General features: G+C 40.0%; 1 protein-coding gene across 5 annotated transcripts; it reads left to right on the top strand.

Annotated features, from left to right (window-relative positions):
• Positions 1 to 48: 48 nt before the first annotated feature.
• C6H5orf22 (chromosome 6 C5orf22 homolog) lies at positions 49 to 25074 on the top strand. Of its 5 annotated transcripts, none has more exon segments than NM_001193783.2 (10): positions 49 to 250; positions 2065 to 2210; positions 3538 to 3687; positions 6027 to 6456; positions 8702 to 8764; positions 9024 to 9145; positions 12207 to 12273; positions 18787 to 18926; positions 22993 to 23493; positions 23767 to 23809. In NM_001193783.2, coding segments are annotated over 9 exon segments (1329 nt in total). In that variant the 5' UTR covers positions 49 to 169; the 3' UTR covers positions 23123 to 23493; positions 23767 to 23809.

The following is a 25074-nucleotide window of genomic DNA, read 5'->3' on the forward strand; positions in this document are numbered from 1 at the left end:
AAAGGACTCTTTGGAGCCCGCCCCCCTCCTTCTACGTCCTCCAATCCAAAAACACAACCGGGTGAGGGAGCGCGTCCGCCCGGAGAGGGAAGGCCGGGTTGAGGCGCCGGCTTTCCCGGGTCTTCTCCAGCTGCCACCGCTTTGCTGCAAAGCTGACGGTCGCAAAAACATGAGTGACTCCGCGGGAGGGCGCGCTGGTCTTCGGCGTTACCCCAAGCTCCCAGTGTGGGTGGTGGAGGATCATCAAGAGGTGAGTGGACGGCGGCCGGGCTCTGGGGCAGAATCAGCGGAAACCGTGACTCTCAGAGGGCCAAGCAGACGGCGCAACCTTAGCATCGGAGGCCAGAGAATCTGGCCTCCCGATTCAGTTAAACTGCCCGATTCCGTTGCTGTGGGGAGGACCCCAAAACAACTAACTAGGAAGAATGAGAACTGACATTTATGGGCGCTTCCTACGTGTCGGGGCAACTTATTTACCTCGGTTTGCCCCCAAATCCCAGGACCAAACAACTGGTGGCGTCGGGATTCAAACCCGGACAGGCTGGCTGCAGAGCCCTGTGACCGTAACCTGCAATTAACTGTGGCTTCCAAGTGTCTCCTGGAATCGCCACCACAGCCCTGCTGTTTAGATGGGGGAGGCCTTATGCTTGAAACGTGGGCTCTGATCTGAAATGGGGACAGTAATCGTAGGACTCACAGGGCTGTTAGGAGTATTATTGTGTGCATATTGTGTTTAAAACTCTTTTTTCTTTCTTTCTTTTTTGAGACGGAGTCTCTCTCTGTTGCCCGCACTGGAGTGAGTGGCGCACTCACTCCACTGCAACCTCCGCCTCCTGGGGTCGAGCGATTCTCCTGCCTCAGCCTCCTCAGCCTCCTGAGTAGCTGGGATCACAGGCACACATCACCGTGCCCAGCTAATTTTTGTATTTTTAGTAGAGAAGGGGCTTCGCCATGTTAGCCAGGATGGTCTGAACGTCTGACATCACATGATCGGCCCCCGTCGGCCTCCCAAAGTGCTGGGATTACAGGCGTGAGCTACTGCACACGGCCCATATTGTGTAAAAAAATAGATATTTTAAGACAGTGCCCTGCATAGATAAACACTAAAAGGGGTTTCCATGTTTATGACCGTGCTGATTTACAGTAGCTAAATTGGTGTCTTAATCTAGACTTTTCCAAATCAACAAAGGAGGCCCATGGATCTAATAAATTTGTTTTAAAGTAGCATCAGTAGGCTTGGGATGGGAGGCGGTTCTATGGATGTTAAAACATAAGAGGGATTTACTGATAGTGACAGTTAATAGGAGAGGAAGATAGGTTTCTCAGGACCTGGATATAGTGTCTATGACCTTGAGAGAATGAGAAAGCCTAGGTTAGACGGTGCTTTCAAATTAGGTATTAAACCTAGAATTAGAGAAGATGTAAGAGGAGAAATGGCCTTTATGGACCACCTAGCCCAACTCCACCATTCTAAGGGTACCAAAAAGACCCTAACCAGTCTGGACAGCAGAGCGAAATCCCATCACTACAAAAATAGAAGTGAAAAAATTAGCTGGGCGTAGTGGTGCATGCCTGTAATCCCAGCTACTCAGGAGACGGAGGTGGGACGATCGCCTGAGCCCAGGAGCCCAAGGCTGCGGTGAGCCATGATCACACCACTACTCTCCAGGCTGGGTGACTGAGCAAGACACTATCCCTTTTTAAAGGAAAAAAAAAAATACTTTGAGACCTAGGATACCTTGAACACCTAGTTAATGTTAGAACAGGCATTAAGCGGTAGTTTGTTCCTAAGCCCCAGTCCTGGTCTGTTTCCCCACATGACCTGTTGAGTTGGAGGTGGCAGCAGGAAGGCAGCTAGAGGTGCAGGTTGGAAGTTCTGAGGACAAAGTAATGCTGGAGATTATTACCATCTGCACCATCTACAATAAATTTTATCTTTTTCCACTTTTCAGCAACATAGTATGCTTTCAATTATGTGCATTACTTAGCATTTTTCAGTCTGCAGTTGAGTGTGTGCTCATGGTTTCAGTGTTAATTCTGATTGTGTGCCTGTGTCTTTTACAGGTTCTACCCTTTATATACCGGGCCATAGGCTCAAAGCATCTTCCTGCCAGTAATATAAGTTTTTTACATTTCGACTCACATCCAGACCTCCTTATTCCTGTGAATATGCCAGCAGACACTGTGTTTGATAAGGAAACACTCTTCGGGTAATATGTGATTTTATTCATGGTCTTTTGTGTTTGAAGTACAATTTGCGGTAGATAATAAGTAATTATAGGAAATAGACTTTGCTAAACTCATGGGTTTGGGGGTTTTTTGTTTGTCTTTTTGCCTTTTTCATTTTATTTACAACAAGTGTTGACAACTTTCTTAAAGAGCCAGGTTAGTAAATATTTTAGGTTTGCTGGCCATATGGTCTTTGTTGCACCTATTTATCTTTGCCTTTGTAGTGTGAAAACAATCACAGGCATTGTGTAAACAAATGACAGTAGCTGTGTTCCAATAAAACTTTATTTACAAACTGGGCACGGTGGATGAGCCTGTAGTCCCAGCTACTCAGGAGGCTGAGGTGGGAAGATCACATGAGGCCAGCAGTTCCAGGCTGTGGTCAAGCCTGTGGATAGCCTCTGCACTCCAGACTGGGCAACATAACCAGACCCCATCTCTTAAAAGAAACAAACCAAAAAAACTTTGTTTACAAAAACAGCCTGGCCAATGTTTAATCCTTTTAATATTTGCCTTTATAGAGACCATTGGATTCTCATGTCTATTTCTGCATTTAGTCCATTGCTGTATGTTGTTTTGGTTGAAAAATATGATGAAAATTCAGGCTTTCACAGACATGTAATTGGAAAAGGAAAGCGTATTTTCATAGCCTCTTCAGATAATTGTGAATATTCTTTGATAGTGCACCAAAACTTGAAAAGTAGTAGTTTATTAAAGCTTATTTGAAATGTGGAATTCAGCAATTCAGTATCAAGTGTGAATAACCATAGTTTATTGATCACTCCTTTCAAGATAAATGGTGTTCACCTCAAATTTCAGTCACAAGTGCTTTTTGTTGAGACAACTGTTGTGCTTCAAACTACATAGTAGGAGAGCTTTCTGTGCATCTCTCATTTTGTCACACAGAATATTTTAAAATGTATACTCAAGATGGAAATTTAATAAAATCAAGATGTTCTCAAATGAAACTTTTATATTTATTTATTTATTTATTTTGGCAGTGCTCGGTAATGAGGAATATAGTAACTACTAACAGTTTGGTGCTGCTGCCTTAATTAATGTTGGAACATTAACCCACCAGTGCCTTTGTACCATCTTTGCAAATGTCAATAAATGAAAACAGGAAATAATACCTTAGTATTTTCATGAAAATAGTTTTGTAATAGTGATGTCCCTGAAAAAGTCTTAGGAACCACTCAAGGGACCATACTTTGAGACCTGTGGTCTTAAAATGTTGTGGATGAAATTACACTTGGGGAAAAAAAAAAAACACCTTTAAAGTTCTAATGTTGTCTATTTCTTTTCCAGAGAATTAAGTATTGAAAATTGGATTATGCCTGCGGTTTATGCTGGCCATTTTTCACATGTAGTATGGTTTCATCCCACATGGGCTCAGCAAATCAGAGAGGGAAAACACCACTTTTTAGTAGGTAAAGACACTTCTACCACAACAATCAGGTAATTTCCTCATATTTGTGAATATGGACGTGATTGAATGTTTCTTATTTCGGATTCCTATAATAACTTCATAAGTCTCTGCACACAAATAGGATCAGATTAAGCCTCAACTTCTCCAAAGAGTTCTCAAAACATGAAGAACAAACTTTTTAAGTCTCTTGATGTTCTTCATGTACCATTTATATTTAGTTGCTGGTCAAATTAGATTTTGAATGTGATCTTTATCCTTTGGAATTTGGGCTTCATTGGTGACTAACTCCTTAAGCCATTGAAGTATTTTATAGATTTATATATTCAGTAGTACATTTTACTATTTCCTTTCAATGTAACTGTTGTCTGCTGAATTTGCTGCAGTGGCTCACACCTGTAATCCCAGCACTTTGGGAGGCCGAGGTGGGCGGATCACGAGGTCAGGAGATCGAGACTATCCTGGCTAAAATGGTGAAACTCCATCTCTACTAAAAATACAGAAACAAAAGTAGCCAGGCATGGTAGCGGGCACCTGTAGTCCCAGCTACTCGGGAGGCTGAGGAGGCAGAATGACGTGAACCTGGGTGGCGGAGCTTGCAGTGAGCCAAGATCGTGCCACTGCACTCCAGCCTGGGCAACAGAATGAGACTCCATCTCAAAAAAAAAACAATAATTAGTAGTGAAAGGGCAAAATTATCTCACTTTGATTTTTTTATAAATCCAACTGCTGAATAAGTAGATTTGGGCTTTAATTTTCTTGATTATAATATAAGTAGTTTCAGATAAGTACTTAATCTAAAGTAAGTTACAGTATCCTCTGACTTGAGATACATGTGCAACTGTTTTTATTGTGTAAGCTATTTAACCAATGTTTTGTGTATCTTGTGATACTATAATACTTTTAGAAATGTCAATATGTTCTTGACTTTAAAATTCTCTTATAATGGGATAAATATTTTAAGCAGTATAGCCATAACATTCTAGAACCTTAGGGATAGTGGAATGAAATGGTAATACGTTGAAAATCAGATGGTCTTCCTCATTGAAAATGATACTTTATTTCTAATTTATTCTTAATGACACAATTAACTTTTGTAGTATATATTCTTATCATTCACACAAATGGCTTTGTTGTGATATATGAAAATTGTATTTATTTCAGATATAATTCAAAAGAAATAATTAAGACTCAGCATATAAATATTGTACATACTACTGGTATGTGTGAAATAGTAGTAGGGTTTTTATTGAGTACTTCCGTGGGTAGGCCTGATTTAACCTACAAAATCAAATAATTTTCAGCAATCTGACACAGACATTTGAAACTCTGTGTCTGATTAACAATTTTGGAAGATTTTGATTCATGATTTTGGTTAATCCTGCAAGTAAAACTTTATGGAATAGACACATATACATGTAGGTGTTTAGTTTGACAAATATTTGTATGTTTGTATGATAGGAACACGGGAAAACTGCTGTTATTAAAAAGAATATTAATTTAGGTTGGGGGATACAGCCTCATCTTAGGGTTGTACAGTTTTAATAAGCTTGGACATTAGTTTTACTATTTTTGGAAAATAGTAGCTATTTTTGGAAAATAGCTTTTATAGTTTACAGCTGTGTATGCTGGGAGAAGGCAAGTGGGAAATAAATATTAACCATTATTTTAGGTGGGTAAGGCATGCCTCTAGAAGAAGTATTTGGCTTCACTGTTTATTTACCTAGTCACCTTTCATATTGAAAATATTACAGTTATATAGAAATTAACAAAGCTGTAAAATATGTCGGGGAGTTTCTATGAAGAGAAATTATTTCCAGATGAAATTTTTCTCTTCAATGATTTTTTGGATAAAGATTCAGCTGGTATGAGAGAGAACAAAGGAACACTGGCTTAAACAAGAGTTTATTCTTATATTAGAATTCAGTGTACACAGTCCAGGCCTATGTGGCAGCTCTAGAGTTTGGGGAACCCTAGTTCCTTCTATCTTTTTGCACCACCGTCTCTAGAATACTGCCCTTGTCTTTATAGTCCAAGGTGGCTTGCCACCTCTGTGTTCATATGCCAGTCAGCAGGAAACAGGAGAGCAGAGCTCTGTATGCTTTTCTTCCATTCACAACCACTGGCCTGAATTTAATCACATGGCCACACCAGGCAAGGCAGACTGAAATGTAGTCTTTATGTGGGGCAGCTGTGTGTCCAGCTAAGAATTTGAGGAATGCTATTTCTACAGAAGAACAGGAAGTACAAATACTAGAGACTGCTCTCAGTTTTTGTCAAATAGGTCCATTCTTATATTTCTGCCATGCCATAGTGAAATGTCAACTAATTTTCCCATTCTTCTTAAAAATCGTTTTTTCCTCTGATTCAGGGTTACAAGTACAGATCATTACTTCCTAAGTGATGGTCTGTATGTACCTGAAGACCAGCTAGAGAACCAAAAACCGTTACAATTGGATGTAATTATGGTAAAACCTTATAAACTGTGTAACAATCAAGAAGAAAACGATGCAGTGTCTTCTGCTAAGAAACCAAAGCTAGACCTGGAAGATTCGGAAAACACTGCCTCTACTAACTGTGACTCTTCTTCAGAAGGACTGGAAAAGGAGACAGCGACACAGAGAAGTGACCAGACTTGCCTAGAACCATCACGTTCATGTTCTTCTGAAAATCAGGAACGCCAGACTGCCGCCAGCAGTGGGGAGATTCTGGAAATTTTGAAGAAAGGGAAGGCATTTGTTTTAGATATTGACTTGGATTTTTTTTCAGTGAAGAATCCCTTCAAAGAAATGTTCACTCAGGTAAATATTATATTTTTAACACATAGATCTTGAGAATTGTGTGGCTTTTCTCTAGATGAGGAGTCAGCAAACTCTTTAAACAGACAGCTAGCAATTATTTTAGGCTTTGGGGTTCACATTCTCTACTAATACCCTTTTCTGTTGTTTTCTAAAACTGTTAAAGTTGTATATACCATTCTTAACTTGAGGGCCATACAAAAACAGGCTATAGGCTGTGGATTGCCAACTCCTGCTGTAGATAGTATTCATTATTTTGCATTTATTAATTGGGGTAATGTATACATGGGTGATGGATAAAAATTAAATCATACAGTACAGATATATACAGTCAGCCCTCTGTATCCATGGATTTAATCAGCCACAGATAGGAAATATTCAGAAAAAATAAAAAACAACAAGAAATAACAATACAAGAGTAAAAAATAATACAAATAAAAAACAATACAATATAACACTGTTTACATAGAATTTACACTGTATTAGATACCATAAGTAATTTAGAGATGACTTAAAGCATATGAGAGGGTATGCATAGGTTATATGCAAATACTACACTATTTTATATCAGGGACTTGAGCAACCACAGATTTTGGTATCCACAGGAGGTCCCCGAACCAATCCCCCACGGATACCAAGGGACAAGTGTACATTGAAAAACAGCACTCTCTTATCCCTATTCCCTCAGTTCTTTGTTTCAGAAACGAATACTGTGGTCAGTTTCTTGTGTATCTTTCCAGAGATATTCTATATATAAATCCTGTGTAACGGATTATTCCTTAAACAGTGACGTGCCTGATTACTCACCTAAATGTTTGTAGTAAATATTTGTAATGAAAGTTTCTAGAAGGTTACATAAGAAATTCAGTGGCAGTTATTCCTTTTAGAGTGCTATCAGGAAACCTGGGAACACTTTTAGACCCTTTGGTACAATAGACTTTTTTTAAAACATGTATTACACTCTATTATTTAGTGGCAATTTTTAAAACATCATTAGGAAAGACAGGTGTTCATCTTTTTTTTTTTTTTTAAGAGCATGTTCAGGCTGGGTACAGTGGCTCATGCGTATAATCCCAGTACTTTGGGAGGCCAAAGCAGGAGGACCACTTGAGCCAAGGAGTTTGAGAACAGTGTAGGCAATGTAGCAAGATCCCATCTTTATGGAAAAAAAAAAAAATTTTAATCTAGCCAGGCATAGTGGCACGTGCCTGTGGTCCCACTACTCGGGAGGCCAAGATGGGAGGATCACTTAAGCCTGGGAGGTCAAGGCTGCAGTGAGTCGTGATCACACCCCTGCACTCCATCCAGCCTGGGTGACAGAGCAAGACTCCATCTCGAAAAAGAAGAAAAAAAAGAAGCATGTTCAAAAGTTAAGGGAGTTAAGTTCTATTGTTACCTCTACTGTTTATTAGCTATATGATCTTAGGAAAATTACTTAATCTTTCTGACCCATAGTTTCTTCAAGTACCAAATCAGAATAATAGTCATACCCAACTCAGGATTGTTATAATGAATGAATAAAGCGCTGAAGATATGCCACAACATTGTGCTTAATGAATTTTAGCTCTTGGGTATAACCTCTTTCCGAGAATACTCCTAAATAGGATTACTGGGGCCAGGTGTACCCACCTATATAATGGATCCATGTAGCTGTGCTAAACAAGGGGAAACATTATCCTACAAAGTTTGTATGGCAAACCTCTTTCTCCCCTTAGTGGAGCCTCCTGACCGAGGTTCTATGTCTTTGACATTCTGCCTCCAGTATTGCCTTTGTACTTCAGAGTTCTATTCTGTTGTTAGAGAAATGGCTGCAAAGTGGACATGGGGAGTTCTTTGTTGTTGTTATTAAAGATACGTGCATTTCCTGTAAATAGCTAAAGTCTGTTTATCTCCTAGGACATGCCATTTATATAGTGGAATATTATTTAAAATATTTTCATGTCATGACCCATTAGCCACCAAGTATGCTTCCTTAGGTAATTTTTACATAGTATTGTCATGCCCAGCTGGATAGAGTTGCCTTGAAGAAGTGATATTTACAATAAAATAAATTTTACAATATTTACAATAAAATTATTATGATAAAAATCTAAAGTATACATTTTGCCTCATTCTCCCATACAAACTTTTAAATAATTATCTAAGATGTTCTTGTATCACAAGCAAGGCTGTCTCTTCCTTAAAGCATATCACTAAAAATTTTTAACTTTTTTTTTCCGGTATGTGGATTTTTTGTTTTGTTTTCCAGGAAGAGTACAAAATCTTACAAGAGCTGTACAAATTTAAGAAACCTGGCACCAACCTAACAGAGGTATCCTCCATTTGTTTCTTTGGGGTTTTATTCATTTATCGTATAACTAGTAGTATCTTGCAAATTACTACAGTGATCTCAAAGACTGCTCAAAGTGAGTGTGTGTATGTGTGTGTGTGTGTGTGTGTATTGGCAAAGCCCATGGTTAGTCCTTGAAAATTATGTTTTAACTAATAGAGCCAAGTTTTTTTTGTAATGGAATGTTGCTCGTTTTTTGAAAGAATAACTATGTAATCTCAGCTTTTCAATGTATTTTAAGGAAGATTTGGTAGATATTGTTGATACTCGAATTCATCAGTTAGAGGATTTAGAAGCCACTTTTGCCGATTTGTGTGATGGTGATGATGAAGAAACTGTACAGAGATGGGCTTCAAACCCTGGGTAAGACTCTCAAACATTTTTTTCCCCCAACTCTACTAACTTTCGGTCCTAGATATGTTCCTAAATTTGCAAGATACATTGCTTTTAAAAACTTAGTATTCAGCTACTTGGGATGCTGAGGTAGGAGAGGATCACTTGAGGCCCGGAGTTCCAGACCAGTCTGGTAATGTAATAAGACCCTGTCTCTAAAAAAAAGTTTTTTAATTAGCCAGATATGGTGGCACCTACCTGTAGCCACTACAGCCGCTGCTCCCAGCTACTTGGAAGGCTGAAGTGTGAGGATTGCTTGAGCCTAGGAGTTTGAGTCTGCAGTGAGCTGTGATCATGTCACTGCACTCTATCCTGGGTGACAGAGACTTGTCTGAAAAAAGAAAGAGAGAGAAAAAAGAATTAGTATTAAATTTCAACACATTTACTAACAACAGTAGACATTATTGAGTATATTCTGTGTACCCTTTATCTAATATTTTTCCTTGCCTTATCTCATGTACTCCTTACAACAGCCTTATGGTTTTATTCTTATTATGTCAATTTTATAGATGAAAAAACCAAGGTTAAGGAAATTGGCCAAAGTCACATAGTAAGTAGGCATGTTTTTAGTCTCTGTGCGGTAGCTGCCCCTAAATATGAAATACTGTACGAGGTCTTAAAGAGAAGTAAAGATGAGTAGTACCTAGGCATTCCCTGTCCTAAGTAGAATAAGAAAAAAATACTAACCTAACAACAGAAAAGTAAATTACTTGACAAGTAAATTACAATGCGAAAACTTGGCTGGGCTCAGTGGCTCACACCTGCAATCCCAGCACTTTGGGAGGCTGAGGCGGGCAGATCATGAGGTCAGGAGATCGAGACCATCCTGGCCAACACGGTGAAACCCAGTCTCTACTAAAAATACAAAAAAAAGAAAAAATTAATCGGGCGTGGTGTTAGGCGCCTGCAGTCCCAGCTACAGGAGACTACAGGAGGCAGGAGAATGGAGTGAACCTGGGAGGCGGAGCTTGCAGTAAGCAGGGATCACGCCACTGCACTCAGCCTGGGCGACAGAGTGAGACTCCATCTCAAAAAAACAAACAAACAACACACACACACAAAAAAAAACCCCAGTGCAAAAACTGACATGAAGGAACAGTATTTGAAGGCTAGATTCTCCATCAGGTCATTTATTTGACTGACTGTTCATATTACCTTGAAAGTGTGAAGAGAGTTCTTTTTGAGTGAAAGCCTTTGGTATTGAAGCTGGCGTGAAAGAATATTGGCATAAATATTACAGTGATTTTTCTCTAAAATAAGTCTTAAATCATGTAATCTCAAACGGCCAGAAAACTAAAATAAAACCATCAGACAAACTTTTTGGTCTCCATGAGCATAGGAAAACCAGAACTAGCTTATTTTAAAACTAATCTCCCACAAACTGTCATATTATTCTCTCTAGTGTAAACAAAAGAAAATCAGTTGTAAGGTAGCAAGATAAAATGGGAAATTAGAATCAATAATACTTTAGGCCAGAACATGAACAACCACTAAGATTTGTCATGTTATGGTTATTAAAAATAATTCAGCAGATCTCTAGAAGAATATGGAAGAACCTGGAACAGTGGTTGCCTCTGGGGAAAGGAATTCTATGGCTAAATGACGAAGTATACGAGTGAGAAATTATTTCTTTTGCTATGTGCATGTATTATCTATTCAAAATACTCATTGTAATTTTTACTTAAAATATTCAGAAGCATCCCTAAAATGTAAACATCATAAAGCTTTAATTATTGACACTAACAAAGCAGTGATGTGGAGGAATAATTCACAGTAATATTAATCACATCAGTAAGTATTGATTAGGCACTTTAACATCAGTTAATGGCCAGGCATGGTGGCTCACGCCTATAATCTGAGCACTTTGGGAGGCCAAGGTGAGCAGATCGCCTGAGCTCAGGAGTTCGAGACCAGCCTGGGTGACATGGTGAAATCCTGTCTTTACAAAAAAATACAAAAAATTAGCCAGGCATGGTGTCATGCACCTGTGGCCCCAACTACTTGGGAGGCTGAGGTGGGAGGATCACTTGAGGTCAAGGCTGCAGTGAGCTGAGATCGCACCACTGCACTCCAGCCTGGGTGACAGAGGAAGGCCCTATCTCAAAAAAAGAAAAAAAAAAAATCAGTTAATGCTTTTTCCTCTTCAGTATAGGGTTCTAAAATGATTCCTTCTTTTTTGAAATGATAGAAGAGGGAGATAGAGAAGTAAGTCACAGGACAGGAGTCTTCCTAGAAATACTGAAAAATCCTATTATTTTGTTATTTCATGAAGTCTCAAGCTAAGTTTAAAACTTTAACAACAACAACAAAATAGGCCTGGAAACCTTGGAATCCTAAGTCCAGCCCACAGACTTCCACTGAAACCCACTCTGCCTACTGAGCATGCCCAGTTAGCTTCTCGTCACCAGCAGGGAGTTCTAATACAGACTTGAAGATATGATGAGACTGCAACAGTAGTGAGTTTAGACTGTGCTTGGTATTGAAGGGAGAAAAAATAGCATCAAGGAAAAGTAGATGACACTGAAAGAAAAGTCTCCCCAAACTAACCATGACCCTAAAGAGCCAGACCCTCGGCATAGAGGCTTCACTATGTCTAGGGAAGTGAGGTGGTTGGTTAGGGTCCAGAAGCCTAGAAAATGTCATTAATAAAAAGGAAAAAGTAACAGGACAAGTGGGCAAGCAGGCAGGCCTCCATGCCTCCTTTTTTCTTTCTTTTTTTACTCCCAGCAAATTAGTGAATATTTGTGGAGGAGGAATTAAAACACTAGAAGCATTAGCCAATCAGAGCTTCCAAAAGGTCCACCTAAACTTAATACCTTAAAAGCCTCGATGGTTATATCAATGTTTTGGGTAAGAAAACAGGAAACATTTATTTCTTAATATTTTAAGATATTTGGACAGCATCTTTTATTTCCCAAGTACCATATGAAGCATGTTATTATGGTAAATGTTAGTATAATGTATCATTTACTATTGTCATTTTAGTTGTGGTGGTTGTGATGTTTAATTGAGTGGGATGGCTTTTTTCCAGAATGGAATCACTAGTTCCCCTTGTACAGAGTTTGAAAAAACGGATGGAAGTACCAGACTATGAAATGGTAAATATTTTATATTAACGTGTAAAATTGACCCTTTGTAAAGACAATTTTCTGGGTAGAAGAATTTGCTTTTTGTTAAAGTGGTTCATTTTTGTTTGTGTTCCTGTGAAGTGTGAAATAATTATTAAGAAAAGAAATGAGTGAAAAAAATACATACATTGAAACAGAATACTGTTTTCCTGGAAAAGTTTTCCAGGAAAAACATTTTTTCCTCAATTTTACTTATGAAGCAAAAGTCCTGTGTATTTTTTTAGTTTTGTCTGGGGTCAGATCTCTCTTCACCAGACAAAAGAAAAGTACACAATTTCTAAAATGGTCCATTTTTTATTGATGACTATTTATACTCCCTTCCTCCTTCCTTCTTTTCCTCCCTATTTAAAAACTTTTCTGTTTGTAAAAACCATAAGAAAAGAAAAAAGAGAGAGCTGTGACTAGCACGTTTTAAATGTGTTAGCTATTTGTCAACAGGGATCTGAATGCTATAGCCAAAGATACTTTTAGTCATAATTTATTTGTATATCATTTTGCAGTCTTTGAAGCATATATTTTCCCATTTGACCTGGTACTTGAGATGAGAAAGCTACAGCTTAAAATATTCAAGTGTCCAGGCGCAGTGGCTCACGCCTGTAATCCCAGCACTTTGGGAGGCCGAGGCCAGCAGATTACGAGGTCAGGAGATCGAGACCATCCTGGCTAACATGGTGAAACCCTGTCTCTACTAAAAATAACAAAAAATTAGCCAGGCATGGTGGCAGGCGCCTGTAGTCCAAGCTACTCGGGAAGCTGAGGCAGGAGAATGGTGTGAACCCGGGAGGCGGAGCTTGCAGTGAGCCCAGATCGTGCCACTGCACTCCAGCCTGAGTGACGGAGTGAGACCCCGTCTCAAAAAAAAAAAAAAAAAAAATGTTCAAGTGACTTTTCTCAGATTTGATGCCAGGGCTAAGACTTCCAAGTCTCCTGCCTCTTAGTGTGGTCTTTCTCTTACTTCAGTAAGCTGGGTTTGCATATTTTATTTACTTATGGAATACAGTCAGACCACTTTGACTAAAACTGAAGTATTGATTTAAGTATTGATTGCATGTATAAGAATTTGCTGGTATTCTTTAAAATAAGAGATGTCTGTTTTCACACTGCTGATAAAGACATACCCAAGACTAGGCAATTTACAAAAGAGATTTAATGGACTTACAGTTCCATATGACTGGGGAGGCCTCACAGTCATGGTGGAAGGTGAAAGGCATGTCTCACATGGTGACAGACAAGAAAAGAGAGATTGTACAGGGAGACTCCGGTTTTTAAAACCATGAGATCTCATGAGACTCATTGACCATCATGAGAACAGCACAAGAAAGACCCACCCCCACAATTCAATCACCTCCCATCGGGTTCCTCCCACGACATGTGGGAATTGTGGGCGTTACAATTCAAGATGAGATTTGGGTGGGGATACAGCCAAACCATGTCATTCTACCCTTGGCCCCTCGCAAATCTCATGTCCTCACATTTCAAAACCAGTCATGCCTTCCCAACAGTCCCTCAAAGTCTCAACTCATTTCAGCATTAACTCAGAAGTCCACAGTCCAACATCTCATCTGAGACAAGCCAAGTCCCTTCCACCTATGAGCCTGTAAAATCAAAAGCAAGTTAGTTACTTCCGAGATACAATGGATGTACAAGCATTGGGTAAATACAGCCGTTCCAAATGGGAGGAAGTGGCCCAAACAAAGGGGCAATGCAAGTCTGAAGTCCATCTTCAGTCAAATCTTAAAGCTCCAAAAAGATCATATTTGACTCCATGTCTCACATCTAGGTAACTCTGATGCAAGAGGTGGGTTCGCATTGTCTTGGGCAACTCTGCCCCTATGGCTTTGCGGGGTACAACCTCCCTCCTGGCAGCTTTCATGGGCTGGTGTTGAGTGTCTGCAGCTTTTCCAGGCACACGGTACAAACTGTCAGTGGATCTACCATTCTGGGGTCTGGAGGACAGACAGTGGCCCTCTTCTCACAGCTCTACTAGGTGGTGCCCCTAGGGACTCTGGGTGGGGATCCAACCCCACATTTCCCTTCCACGCTGCCCCTAGCAGAGGTTCTCCATGAGGGCCCAGCCCCTGCAGCAAACTTCTGCCTAGGCATCCAGGTATTTCCATACATCTTCTGAAATCTGGGCAGAAGTTCCCAAACTTCAATTCTTGACTTCTGTGCACTCGCAGGCTCAACACTAACTGGAAGCTGCCAAGGCCATCTGAAGCCATAGCCCGAGCTCTATATTGGTCCATTTTAGCCATGGCTGGAGCAGCTGAGACACAGGACACCAAGTCCTAGGCTGTACACATCACTGGGACCCTGAGCCCTGCACATGAAACAATTTTTTCCTCCTAAACCTTCAGGCCTGTGACAGGAGGGGCTACCGCAAAGGTCTCTGACATGCCCTGGATACATTTTCTTTATTGTCTTGGGGATTCACATTTGGCTCCTCGTTACTTATGCAAATTTCTGCAGCCAGCTTGAATTTCTTCTCAAAAAATGGAATTTTCTTTTCATTCACATTGTCAGGCTGCAAATTTTCCAAACTTTTATGCTCTGTTTCCCTCTTAAAACTGAATGCCTTGGCCAGGTGCAGTGGTTCACGCCTGTAATCCCAGCATTTTGAGAGGCCAAGGCGGGTGGATCATTTGAGGCCAGGAGTTCAAGACCAACCTGACCAACGTGTCGAAACCCCTTCTCTACTGAAAATACAAAACTTACCTGGGTGTGGCAGGACACACCTGTAATCCTAGCTACTCAGGAGGCTAAGGCAAAGAATCGCTTGAACCTGAGAGGCAAAGGCTGCAGTGAGCCGAGATGGTACCACTGCATTCCAGCTTGGGTGACAGAGCAAGACTCCATTTCAAAAATAAAAAATAAAAATAAAAAAACTGGATGCCTTTAACAGCACCCAAGTCACCTCTTGAATGTTTTGCTGCTTAGAAATTTCTTCCACCAGATATGCTAAATCATCTCTCAAGTTCAAAGTTCCACACATCTCTAGGGCGAGGGCAAAATGCCACCAGTCTCTGCTAAAATATAACAAGAGTCACCTTTGTTCCAGTTCCTAGCAAGTTCTTCATCTCCATCTGAGACCACCTCAGTCTGGATTTCATTGTCCGTGTCATTATCAGCATTTTGGTCCAAGCCATTCAACAAGTCTCTAGGAAGTTCCAAACCGTTCCACATTTCCCTGCCTTCTTCTGAACCCTCCAAACTGTTCCAACCTCTGCCAGTTCCAAAGTTGCTTCCACATTTTCAGGTACCTTTTCAACAGTGCCCCACTCTACTGGTACCAATTTACTGTATTAGTCTATTTTCACACTGCTGATAAAGACATACCCAAGACTGGGCAATTTACAAAAGAAAGAGATTTAATGGACTTAGTGTTCCACGTGGCTGGTGCAGCCTCACAATCATGGCAGAAGGTGAAAGACACGTCTCACATGGCAGCAGACAAGAAGAGACAGCTTCTCTGCAGGGAGACGTCTGGTTTAAAACCATCAGATCTCTGACCGGGCACGGTGGCTCACACCTGTGATCCCAGCATTTTGGGAGGCCGAGGCGAGTAGATCACCTGAGGTCAGGAGTTCGAGACTAGCCTGACCAACATGGAGAAACCCCATCTCTATGAAAAATACAGAATTAGCCAGGCGTGGTGGCGCATTCCTATAATCCCAGCTACGTGGGAGGCTGAGGCAAGATAATCGCTTGAACCCAGGAGGTGGAGGTTGTGGTCAGCCAAGATTGTGCCATTGCACTCCAGCCTGGGCAACAAGAATGAAACTCTGTCTCAAAAAAAATGAAACCGTCAGATCTTGGCTGGGCGCAGTGGCTCACGCCTATAATCCCAGCACTTTGGGAGGCTGAGGCAGGCGGATCATGAGGTCAGGAGATGGAGACCATCCTGGCTAACATGGCGAAACCCCGTCTCTACTAAAAAATTAGCCAGGCGTGGTGGCAGGCACCTGTAGTCCCAGCTACTCTGGAGGCTGAGGCAGGAGAGTGGCATGAACCCGGGAGGCGGAGCTTGCAGTGAGCCGAGATAGTGCCACTGCACTCCAGCCTGGGCGACATAGTGAGACTCCGTCTCAAAGAAAACAAAACAAACAAAAAAAAAACCCCATCAGTTCTCCTGATATTCATTCACTGTCATGAGAACAGTGCCGGAAAGATCTGCCGCCATAATCACTTCCCACTGGGTTCTCCCATGACACATGGGAATTGTGGGAGTTACAATTCAAGATGAGATTTGAGTGGAGATACAGCAAAACCATATAATGAGCAAAAGAATATTTTGGTGAAACCTGAGCAAATCCAAGACTTATACTGTTTTGTTTAACTTTTTTTTTTTTTTTCCAGGAGCATACATTCAAGTTACCCTGAGTAAATGCTTCCAAGACCTACATTTTTTTTTTTTTTTTTTGGAGACGGAGTCTCTGTCTGTCGCCCAGGCTGGAGTGCAGTGGTGTGATCTTGGCTCACTGCAAGCTCCGCCTTCTGGGTTCACGCCATTCTCCTGCCTCAGCCTCCTGAGTAGCTGGGACTACAGGTGCCCGCCACCACACCCAGCTAATTTTTTGTATTTTTAGTAGAGACGGGGTTTCACCGTGGTCTCGATCTCCTGACCTCGTGATCCACCTGCCTCGGCCTCCCAAAGTGCTGGGATTACAGGCGTGAGCCACCATGCTCAGCCAAGACTTACATTTTTTAAAAAATGGTATTTAAGATTATTACAAGATACTTAAGGTTTGAAAATATTTTGAGGCCAGGAACAGTGGCTCACACTTGTAATCCCAGCACTTTGGGAGGTCAGGGCAGGTAGATCACTTGAGCCCAGGAGTTTGAGACCAGCCTGGGCAACATGGCAAAACCCTATTTTTTGTCTCTACAAAAAATACAAAAATTAGCCAGATGTGGTGGCACACGCCTGTAGTCCCAGCTACTTGAGATGCTGAGGCAGGAGGATTGCTTGAACCTGGGTGGTTACGGTGAGCTGAGATCGTGCCATTGCACTCCAGCTTGGGCAACAGAGTGAGACTTTGTGTCATATTTAAAAAGAGAAAGAAAATGCTTTGAGCTCATACAATATTATCAAATATGTCTGCAGGCAGGTCTGCTTTAATCATTACATTGCATCTGGATTTTTTTCGCTGGGTGGGTTTGATGTTTTTTGGGGGACAGGGAATGGCTGGGGTTCAGTCACATATAATCAATTATGATGTGCCTACAGCTGCAGAGATAGAACGCTAAATAGTTTTACCATTTTGGCAAAATGAACATTCAGAATTCATCCTTTTATCACACTGACTGATTATTGCCAGTTAAATTGTTGATGTGTATCCAGAGCCTCTAGTAAAATAGTTGATTAGTGTGTTTTTTCATGCTTTGCACTTGTATACTCTAGGCAAAACTATGACATAGTTAAGTTCCATTTTTCAAAACATTAAAGTTAAGGTTGCAGAATGGTAGCATGTGAGCCACTTCTAACTTTCAGGCAAGTTTAGTTTAGTGCTAAGACTGGACATCATTCATTTAAATTTAAAACACATATGTAGATGGCAGTAGTCTATGGTTACACATAAAGGATACACAAGAAAACAGTTGGTTAAATAAGGCAGGACAAATATATTTTATCTTGTATCCTCTCAAAGCTTGGAATATAGTATTAGTTGCATGTATTAATATTTTAAAAGTAAGTAAAATAATGTGTTAAAAATGAGATGAGAATATTATGTACAGTTTTGTATCAACTTTTTATTTTTATTTTTTTTTTGATACGGAGTTTCACTCTTGTTATCCAGGCTAGAGTGCAATGGCACGATCTCAGCTTACCGTAACCTCTGCCTCCCGGGTTCAAGTGATTAGAAGCTGGGATTATAGGCATGTGCCACCAAACCCAGCTAATTTTGTATTTTTAGTAGAGACGGGGTTTCTCCATGTTGGTCAGGCTGGTCTCAAACTCCTGAGACCTCAGGCGATCCACCCGCCTCAGCCTCCCAAAGTGCTGGGATTACAGGCATGAGCCACCATGCCTGGCCTCAACTTTTTAGAATCTAGATGAAATGGATAATTTGATAGAAAATGCGAATTACCAAAATTAAGTAAAGACCAATAATCATACAATAAAGAAGTAAAGAATTATTCTAAGAAGAGGCATCTGGCCCAGACAGTATATAGGTGAGTTCTACCAACACTTCAGAGAGCAGATAACTTTTATGACATAGAAACTGTTAGAGAAAAAATAATCCCAAAGCATAAAGATATTAAAAATTAAAAGTTTGTCATATTTAAGGTGTTGGATAGTCCAGTTACCCTGATTTGATCTTTATATGCTAGTATGAATGTATTAAATTATCACATATACCCTGAAAATATGCACATCTTTTATGTATCAATAAAAGTAAAGATTTGTCAATAAGGCCATTAATGATTAAAGAAGCTTATAAAAACAACTGTCATACAGTGTAATTTTTGTGTTATTTTCAGGTTCACCAGGCTGGTTTAACCTGCGATTATTCAGAACTTCCTCACCACATCAGCACAGAACAAGAAATAGAGTATCTTATTCAATCTGTGCATTATTTACTGAAAAATTTACCAAATCCTACTCTTGTGACAATTGCAAGGTAAGTGTGTTCGGTAGAATAATGGCAAACCAGAGATGTGCACATCCTAATCTCTGGAACCTGTGAATGTGTTGCATTATATGGCAAAAGGGAATTCTCAGTGTGATTAACTCAAGGATTTTGAGATGAGATTGTCCTGGATTCACCAAGTGGGCCCAGTGTAATCACAAGGGTCCTTAGAAGAGAAAGGCAGGAGGGTCAGAATCAGAGAGAGTGATTCGAAAATTCTGCCCTGCCGGCTTTGAAGATGGAGGCCACGAACACAGGCAGCCTTTAGAAGCTAGAAAAGGCCAGGGGACAGATTATGCCTGGGATCTTACAAAAAGAATGCAGCCCTGTTGGCACCTTTATTTTAGGACTTCTGACCTCCAAAAGTATATGATAATAATTTAGTGTTGCTTTAAGCTACTAAGTTTGTGGCAATTTTTTATAGCGGCAGTAGGAAGCTAATAAAATTTCTGTAGGTAAATGTAATGATTACTAATAAAATAATACAATTTTTTTTACCTACTCAGCTCAAAATTTAGATGTTGTATTTTCTCTTCCCTGGTTTTTTTTGTTTGTTTGTTTGAGAGGAATTTCGCTCTTGTTGCCCAGGCTGGAGTGCAATGGCACAATCTTGGCTCACCGCAACCTCTGCCCCCCGGATTCAAGCAGTTCTCCTGCCTCAGCCTCCCAAGTAGCTGAGATTACAGGCATGCACCACCACGCCTGGCTAATTTTGTATTTTTCATAGAGACGGGGTTTCTCCATGTTGGTCAGGCTGGTCTCAAACTCCCGACCTCAGGTGATCCACTCAACTCAGCCTCCCAAAATGCTGAGATTACAGGCATGAGCAACCGCACCTGGCCTTTTTCTCTTCTCTATTAGTGATGATATGCAAACAATGTAGTTATTGTTATCTTGTCTTTGCAGTTGGTAAGATTCAGATGAACACAAGAATTCTCATTTCTGTGTCCTACCAATTAATATTTAGCTGCTGCCATGTTTTAAATTTGAATATAATTGCTGAATAGTTATAACAATTTAATAATGCTTTCCTATGTTAATTTTTGGGCTGGTTTTGTATGGAAGTATGAGGTTCTAAAATAAGTACTTTAAGTACTCAGGCTAATAATATGTAATTCATGACAAACATTTTGTAACATCCTTTTATCATTCTGAAACCTCATATAATGTAACCTACCTATATGTAATTTAAATATATATAGATAATATTCATAATATACATAGATAATATACATTATATATGTAATATAACCTACTATACACATAATACCTATACACATAGGAGGAATTAAAGTAATTGATAATAAAATATATTAAAATGCCAAACTAGACTCACATATTTAAGACATGCAGTTAAAAATGTACTATAGCAGTTACACTACATGATGTAAATGTAGCAGTTACAAATGCAGATACCATGTGTTGACCAGATGCCATGAACAGCACTGCCATAATGACATTTTTCAGTCATTGAACAGTCTCTTCATAAGGATCTGCAGTTAAAGTCCAGTCTTTCCCCAATTTACAGAGTAGTTGCATTCCTGGAAAATTTAGTTCATATTTAATGCATTTTTTAAAAATATTTTTCTATATAATAAAGTGTTCAGTTCTAGGCTGTATTAGTCTGTTTTCATGCTGCTGATAGAGACATACCTGAGACTGGGCAATATACAAAAGCAAGAGGTTTAATTTAACTTATAGTTCCACGTGGCTGGGGAAGCCTCACAATCGCGGCAGAAAGCAAGGAGGAGCAAGTCATGTCTTACATGGATGGCAGCAGGCAAAGAGAGAATGAGAACCAAGCAAAAGAGGTTTCTCCTTATAAAACCCTCAGATGTCATGATATTTATTCACTACCACAAGAACAGTATGGGTGAAACCACTGCCATGAGTCAATTATCTCCCACCAGGTCCATCCCACTGCAATGGGAATTACGGAAGATACAATTCAAGATGAGATTTGCATGGGGACACAGCCAAACTATGTCATAGGCTCAAAAAATTAAAAATCACTTTTTCACTTACATGAGTACTCAGTAGACTTTGAAAACATTCAAGACACGGGACAGCTATTCATATTGCAGGATGATCCTGCCTGTTGCAAGCCCTCTAGCAGCCCAGCCCTGTTGTCCCAGTCCCCTAAATGTCAGTAGCGTCCCCTATTCATTGTGTCAATCAAAAATGTACTAAGAGATTTTCAAAACACCTTCATGGGAGTAGCTCCCATCAAGAACCATTCTAATAGTGTTTAAAGAAGTCAAAAATTGGCCAGGTGCAGTGGCCTCACACCTGTAATCCTGGCATTTTGGGAGTTGGAGGTGGGTGGATCGCTGGAGCTCAGGAGTTTGAGACCAGCCTGGGCAACATGGCAAAACCCTGACTCTACAAAAAAACACACACACACACACACACACACAAAATTAGCTGGGCGTGATGGCATGTGCCTGTAGGCCCAGCTACTTGTGGAGCTGAGGCTGCAGTGAGCCAAGATCACACCACTGCACTCCAGCCTGAGTGACAAAATGAGACCCTGTCTCAAAAAAAAAAGTCAAAAATCTTTCCAAAAGTATTGCAGTACGCTTTATTTGTTAAGACTTATAAATTGAGTTTTTACATATGACACTTTAAAGTAGGTCTTGCTGAGCATAGTGTCTTACACCTGTAACGTCAGCACTTTGGGAGGCCAAGGTGGGTGGATTGCTTGAGCCCTGGAGGTTGAGGCTGCAATCAGCCATGATCATGCCACTAAACAGCAAAGAAAGCTCTTGTCTCAAAAAATAAAGTAGGCCTTTGTCCATATGTATATGTTAGTATTTAATAAAGTTTCTCAAGCCAGACCTGGTGGCTCACCCCTATAATCGCAGCACTTTGGGAGGCCAAGGTGGGCAGATCACCTGAGTTCAGGAGTTCAAGACCAGCCTAGCCAACATGGTGAAACCCTGTCTCTACTAAAAATATATAAATTAGCCAGGCATGGTGGCAGGCACCTGTAATCCCAGCTACTCAGGAGGCTGAGGCAGAAGAATCGCTTGGACCCAGAAGGAGGAGATTGCAGTGAGCCAAGATTGTGCCACTGCACTCCAGCCTGGGCAACAGAGCAAGACTATCTCAAGAAAAATAAAAAATAAAAATAAAGTTTCTCTATATTATTTATTGTGTCTTAAATTTTCACATCAAGCCACAAAAATAGCCTGGTTACCAGAGTATGGAGTTTATCAGTGGTCTTACAGATTATCTCTTTAGGTTTGAAATACTTGTACTAAGGAGTAGGCCAGATAACTAATTCCAGTTCCTTCTATAAAGATTTCTGTGCTGCTCTTCTCACTCTATCCTCTAGAAGGCTTTATTCACCCTTATCCAGAACTAGGAGACACTGGTTAATCCAGTTGTAATTGGCAGCAGCATTGTAACTGCCCAGTGCAACTCAGGTTGTAGTTGGTAAGTTCTGGAAAGACTCCCAAAATACAGATATCTGCCCCAACCTACTTTGCTCTTTTCTGCTTCCTACTGCCTAGGAAAGTAAATCCAACACCAGCACATCGCCACATTTCATTTTGGACCAAGCCGTGGATCCTTTATAATTTTGTGGTTAACAAATCATTTTTAGAAATAGAATCCTTTTATCAGTTGGAAAACCTCGACTCTCATCATTTCTAGCCCTAGCGCACACATAATAAAAGATGTCTCATCACTAAGATACTAAGCCCCTGTATTCCCAAGCAACATCTCACTTTCAGGCAAACAGTGGTCTAGCAATCAAGCACTAAGGCTCACGCCACATTTCACCTTGCGCAGGTTAATCTCTTTGTTTCAGATATCTTTAAAGGGATACTGATTGTGCCTCTTTCATAGAGTTGCTGTGAAAATTAAAGAACATAATTTATGTGAGGTGCCTAACATAAGGTAAACTTTTACTAGCTTTCAACTGATATTGATCCAAAATTCAGCACACCTTACTTTCTGTTTTACATTGAAATCAACACATGCAGCTTTTCCTCACAGTGTGATTTTATCCTATGTGTATTTTTCTTCTTTCTCTTTCTCTTCTTGGTTCTAGGTCAAGCCTGGATGATTACTGTCCTTCTGACCAAGTTGACAGCATTCAAGAAAAGGTCCTCAATATGCTACGTGCCCTCTATGGAAATCTAGACCTCCAAGTGTATGCAGCAGAGTCTTCTCCATCTTGAAACAAACAAAACATTGGGCTCCTGTTGTATCTTGGTTTAGTAACAGGCCTTTAATTAATTTATTTGTAAATGAGTCTTCCAGAGAACACTTTTTATATTAACTTTCAATTGAAATCTTTCAGATATTTTGAATCTCTAAACAACTATTTTCAGTTGTGGAATGATGGTAAATTTTTTGGCATCAAATCTAATAACCCCAACTGATAGAACTGTTGCTTATCTCTCTTCCTTAAGTATTTTTTTAGGGTTTTTGTTTTTTCCACTTTCCCCCCAGGTCTATTGGACTGTATGAGATTCATTCATACTTCATTTATTCATTGAACTAATATTTATTGAGCACTTACATGTACCAGACATTATTAAGTGCTGGGGTATATGGTAATGAACAGAATAGACAAGGCCCCTGCCCTTTCAGAGAAGACAGATGAGAAATAAATTATGGGTTATGAGAAATGTTATGAAGGAATGGACAACAACAGGCATGTCTTAGTACTTAAGACACCCTGGCCTTATAGGAAAGTAACATTCTCTTTTTTTTTTTTAATTTTATAAAATTAGAGATGGGGTCTCACCATGTTACCCAGGCTGCTCTCGAACTCCTGGGCGCAAGCAATCCACCTCCCTTTGCCTCCCAAAGTGCTGGGATTACAGGTGTGAGCCACTGCCCCAGCCAGAAACTAACATTCTCAAAAGCTGCTATGGGAAAAAACCCACAAATTTGCCAATCTGTGAAATTATCACAGGAAGTCTACCTTTCCAAGGAATTTGGCATTGTGGTCCTGCTCTTGCCAAATGCTCTCCAGCATTGTTGGTATCAAGGTGGTCTGGTTGAGTAAACTTGACCAAACAAAAATTAACTGTTTTTTGCTTTTCTGATTTTGTTTTTGTTTTTGTTTTGCTAATCAAAAAAGTCCTTCAGGGTCTTTTGTGCCTCCAGGCGGTCGTTGTAGATCAATAATACAGTCCCTGAGTGCCACTTTATTGGCAAGTCTGGATTGATACTTTTTTCAGATAAACCAGCTTTTTATGTAAATAGTAAGGGAAAAAGTTAAATCTTTAATTCTGACCTGCCATAAATACCCAAAGATATAAACTGTCTTCCACCACCCTCTTCATGACTGAGACATCCTTCCTGAGTCACTCTTGTCATGAAACTGGATTTTCTCAATTTGCCAGTCTTCTGATCTTTAGTATCTCTTTAGTTCAGTGATTTTTACCTACCTACTTGATTTATTTCCCTTTAAAAGGTGAAATGACATTTAAAGAAAAACAAACACCCATCATTCCTCAGTCCCAACACAGCAGTTCTTTTCACCCTCGCATGTAACTTTCAGGCCACATGTGTTCTTACAGAGTTGCATGTAGCTAAAATTATAGTGTGCTGCCTGACTTTGTGCTAATAACCAAGGACACACATTATCATTGCCTCTCAGTGGATGGCACCTGACCCCATTTTTCCAAGGATTCTATTTTCCAGTGAATTTTTTGTCACCGAGTTAATTTCCCAAGTGTGATAGCATGAATGCTTATTTATGTTGTGAAAAGCAGAGCAGCCTGACTTAGCTTTCCATTTTGATAGAACAACATGTGCCAAAAAAAAGGTTTATTTTCTTGGTAAAATCAGAATCGTAGAATTGTGCTATTTTTAATTTTTAAAAATTTTGGTTAGAGCGTATAGACATTACTTTTATGGTTACTTTGTGTGCTAAATAAGTTAAAGGGTATGTTTTGAACTATAGCACTAATTAATGCGTGTTATCTCAGTATGTCGATGGCTTTGATTTTGTGAGTGGTTAACTATTCATTTATTATGCTTCCCATGAACTCTGATATGATTCATTGTGGTTTTAACTCAAGTTGAATAAAAGCATCCGTTTCTTTTATAGGAATGTTTAATTCTCATGTTCTGTGATCATCTCTTTGAGAATAAAATTCAGTCCCTAATAGTTGAA

The sequence above is a fragment of the Macaca mulatta genome, chromosome 6 (assembly GCF_049350105.2).
Source record: "Macaca mulatta isolate MMU2019108-1 chromosome 6, T2T-MMU8v2.0, whole genome shotgun sequence".
NCBI classification, from domain to species: domain Eukaryota; kingdom Metazoa; phylum Chordata; class Mammalia; order Primates; family Cercopithecidae; genus Macaca; species Macaca mulatta.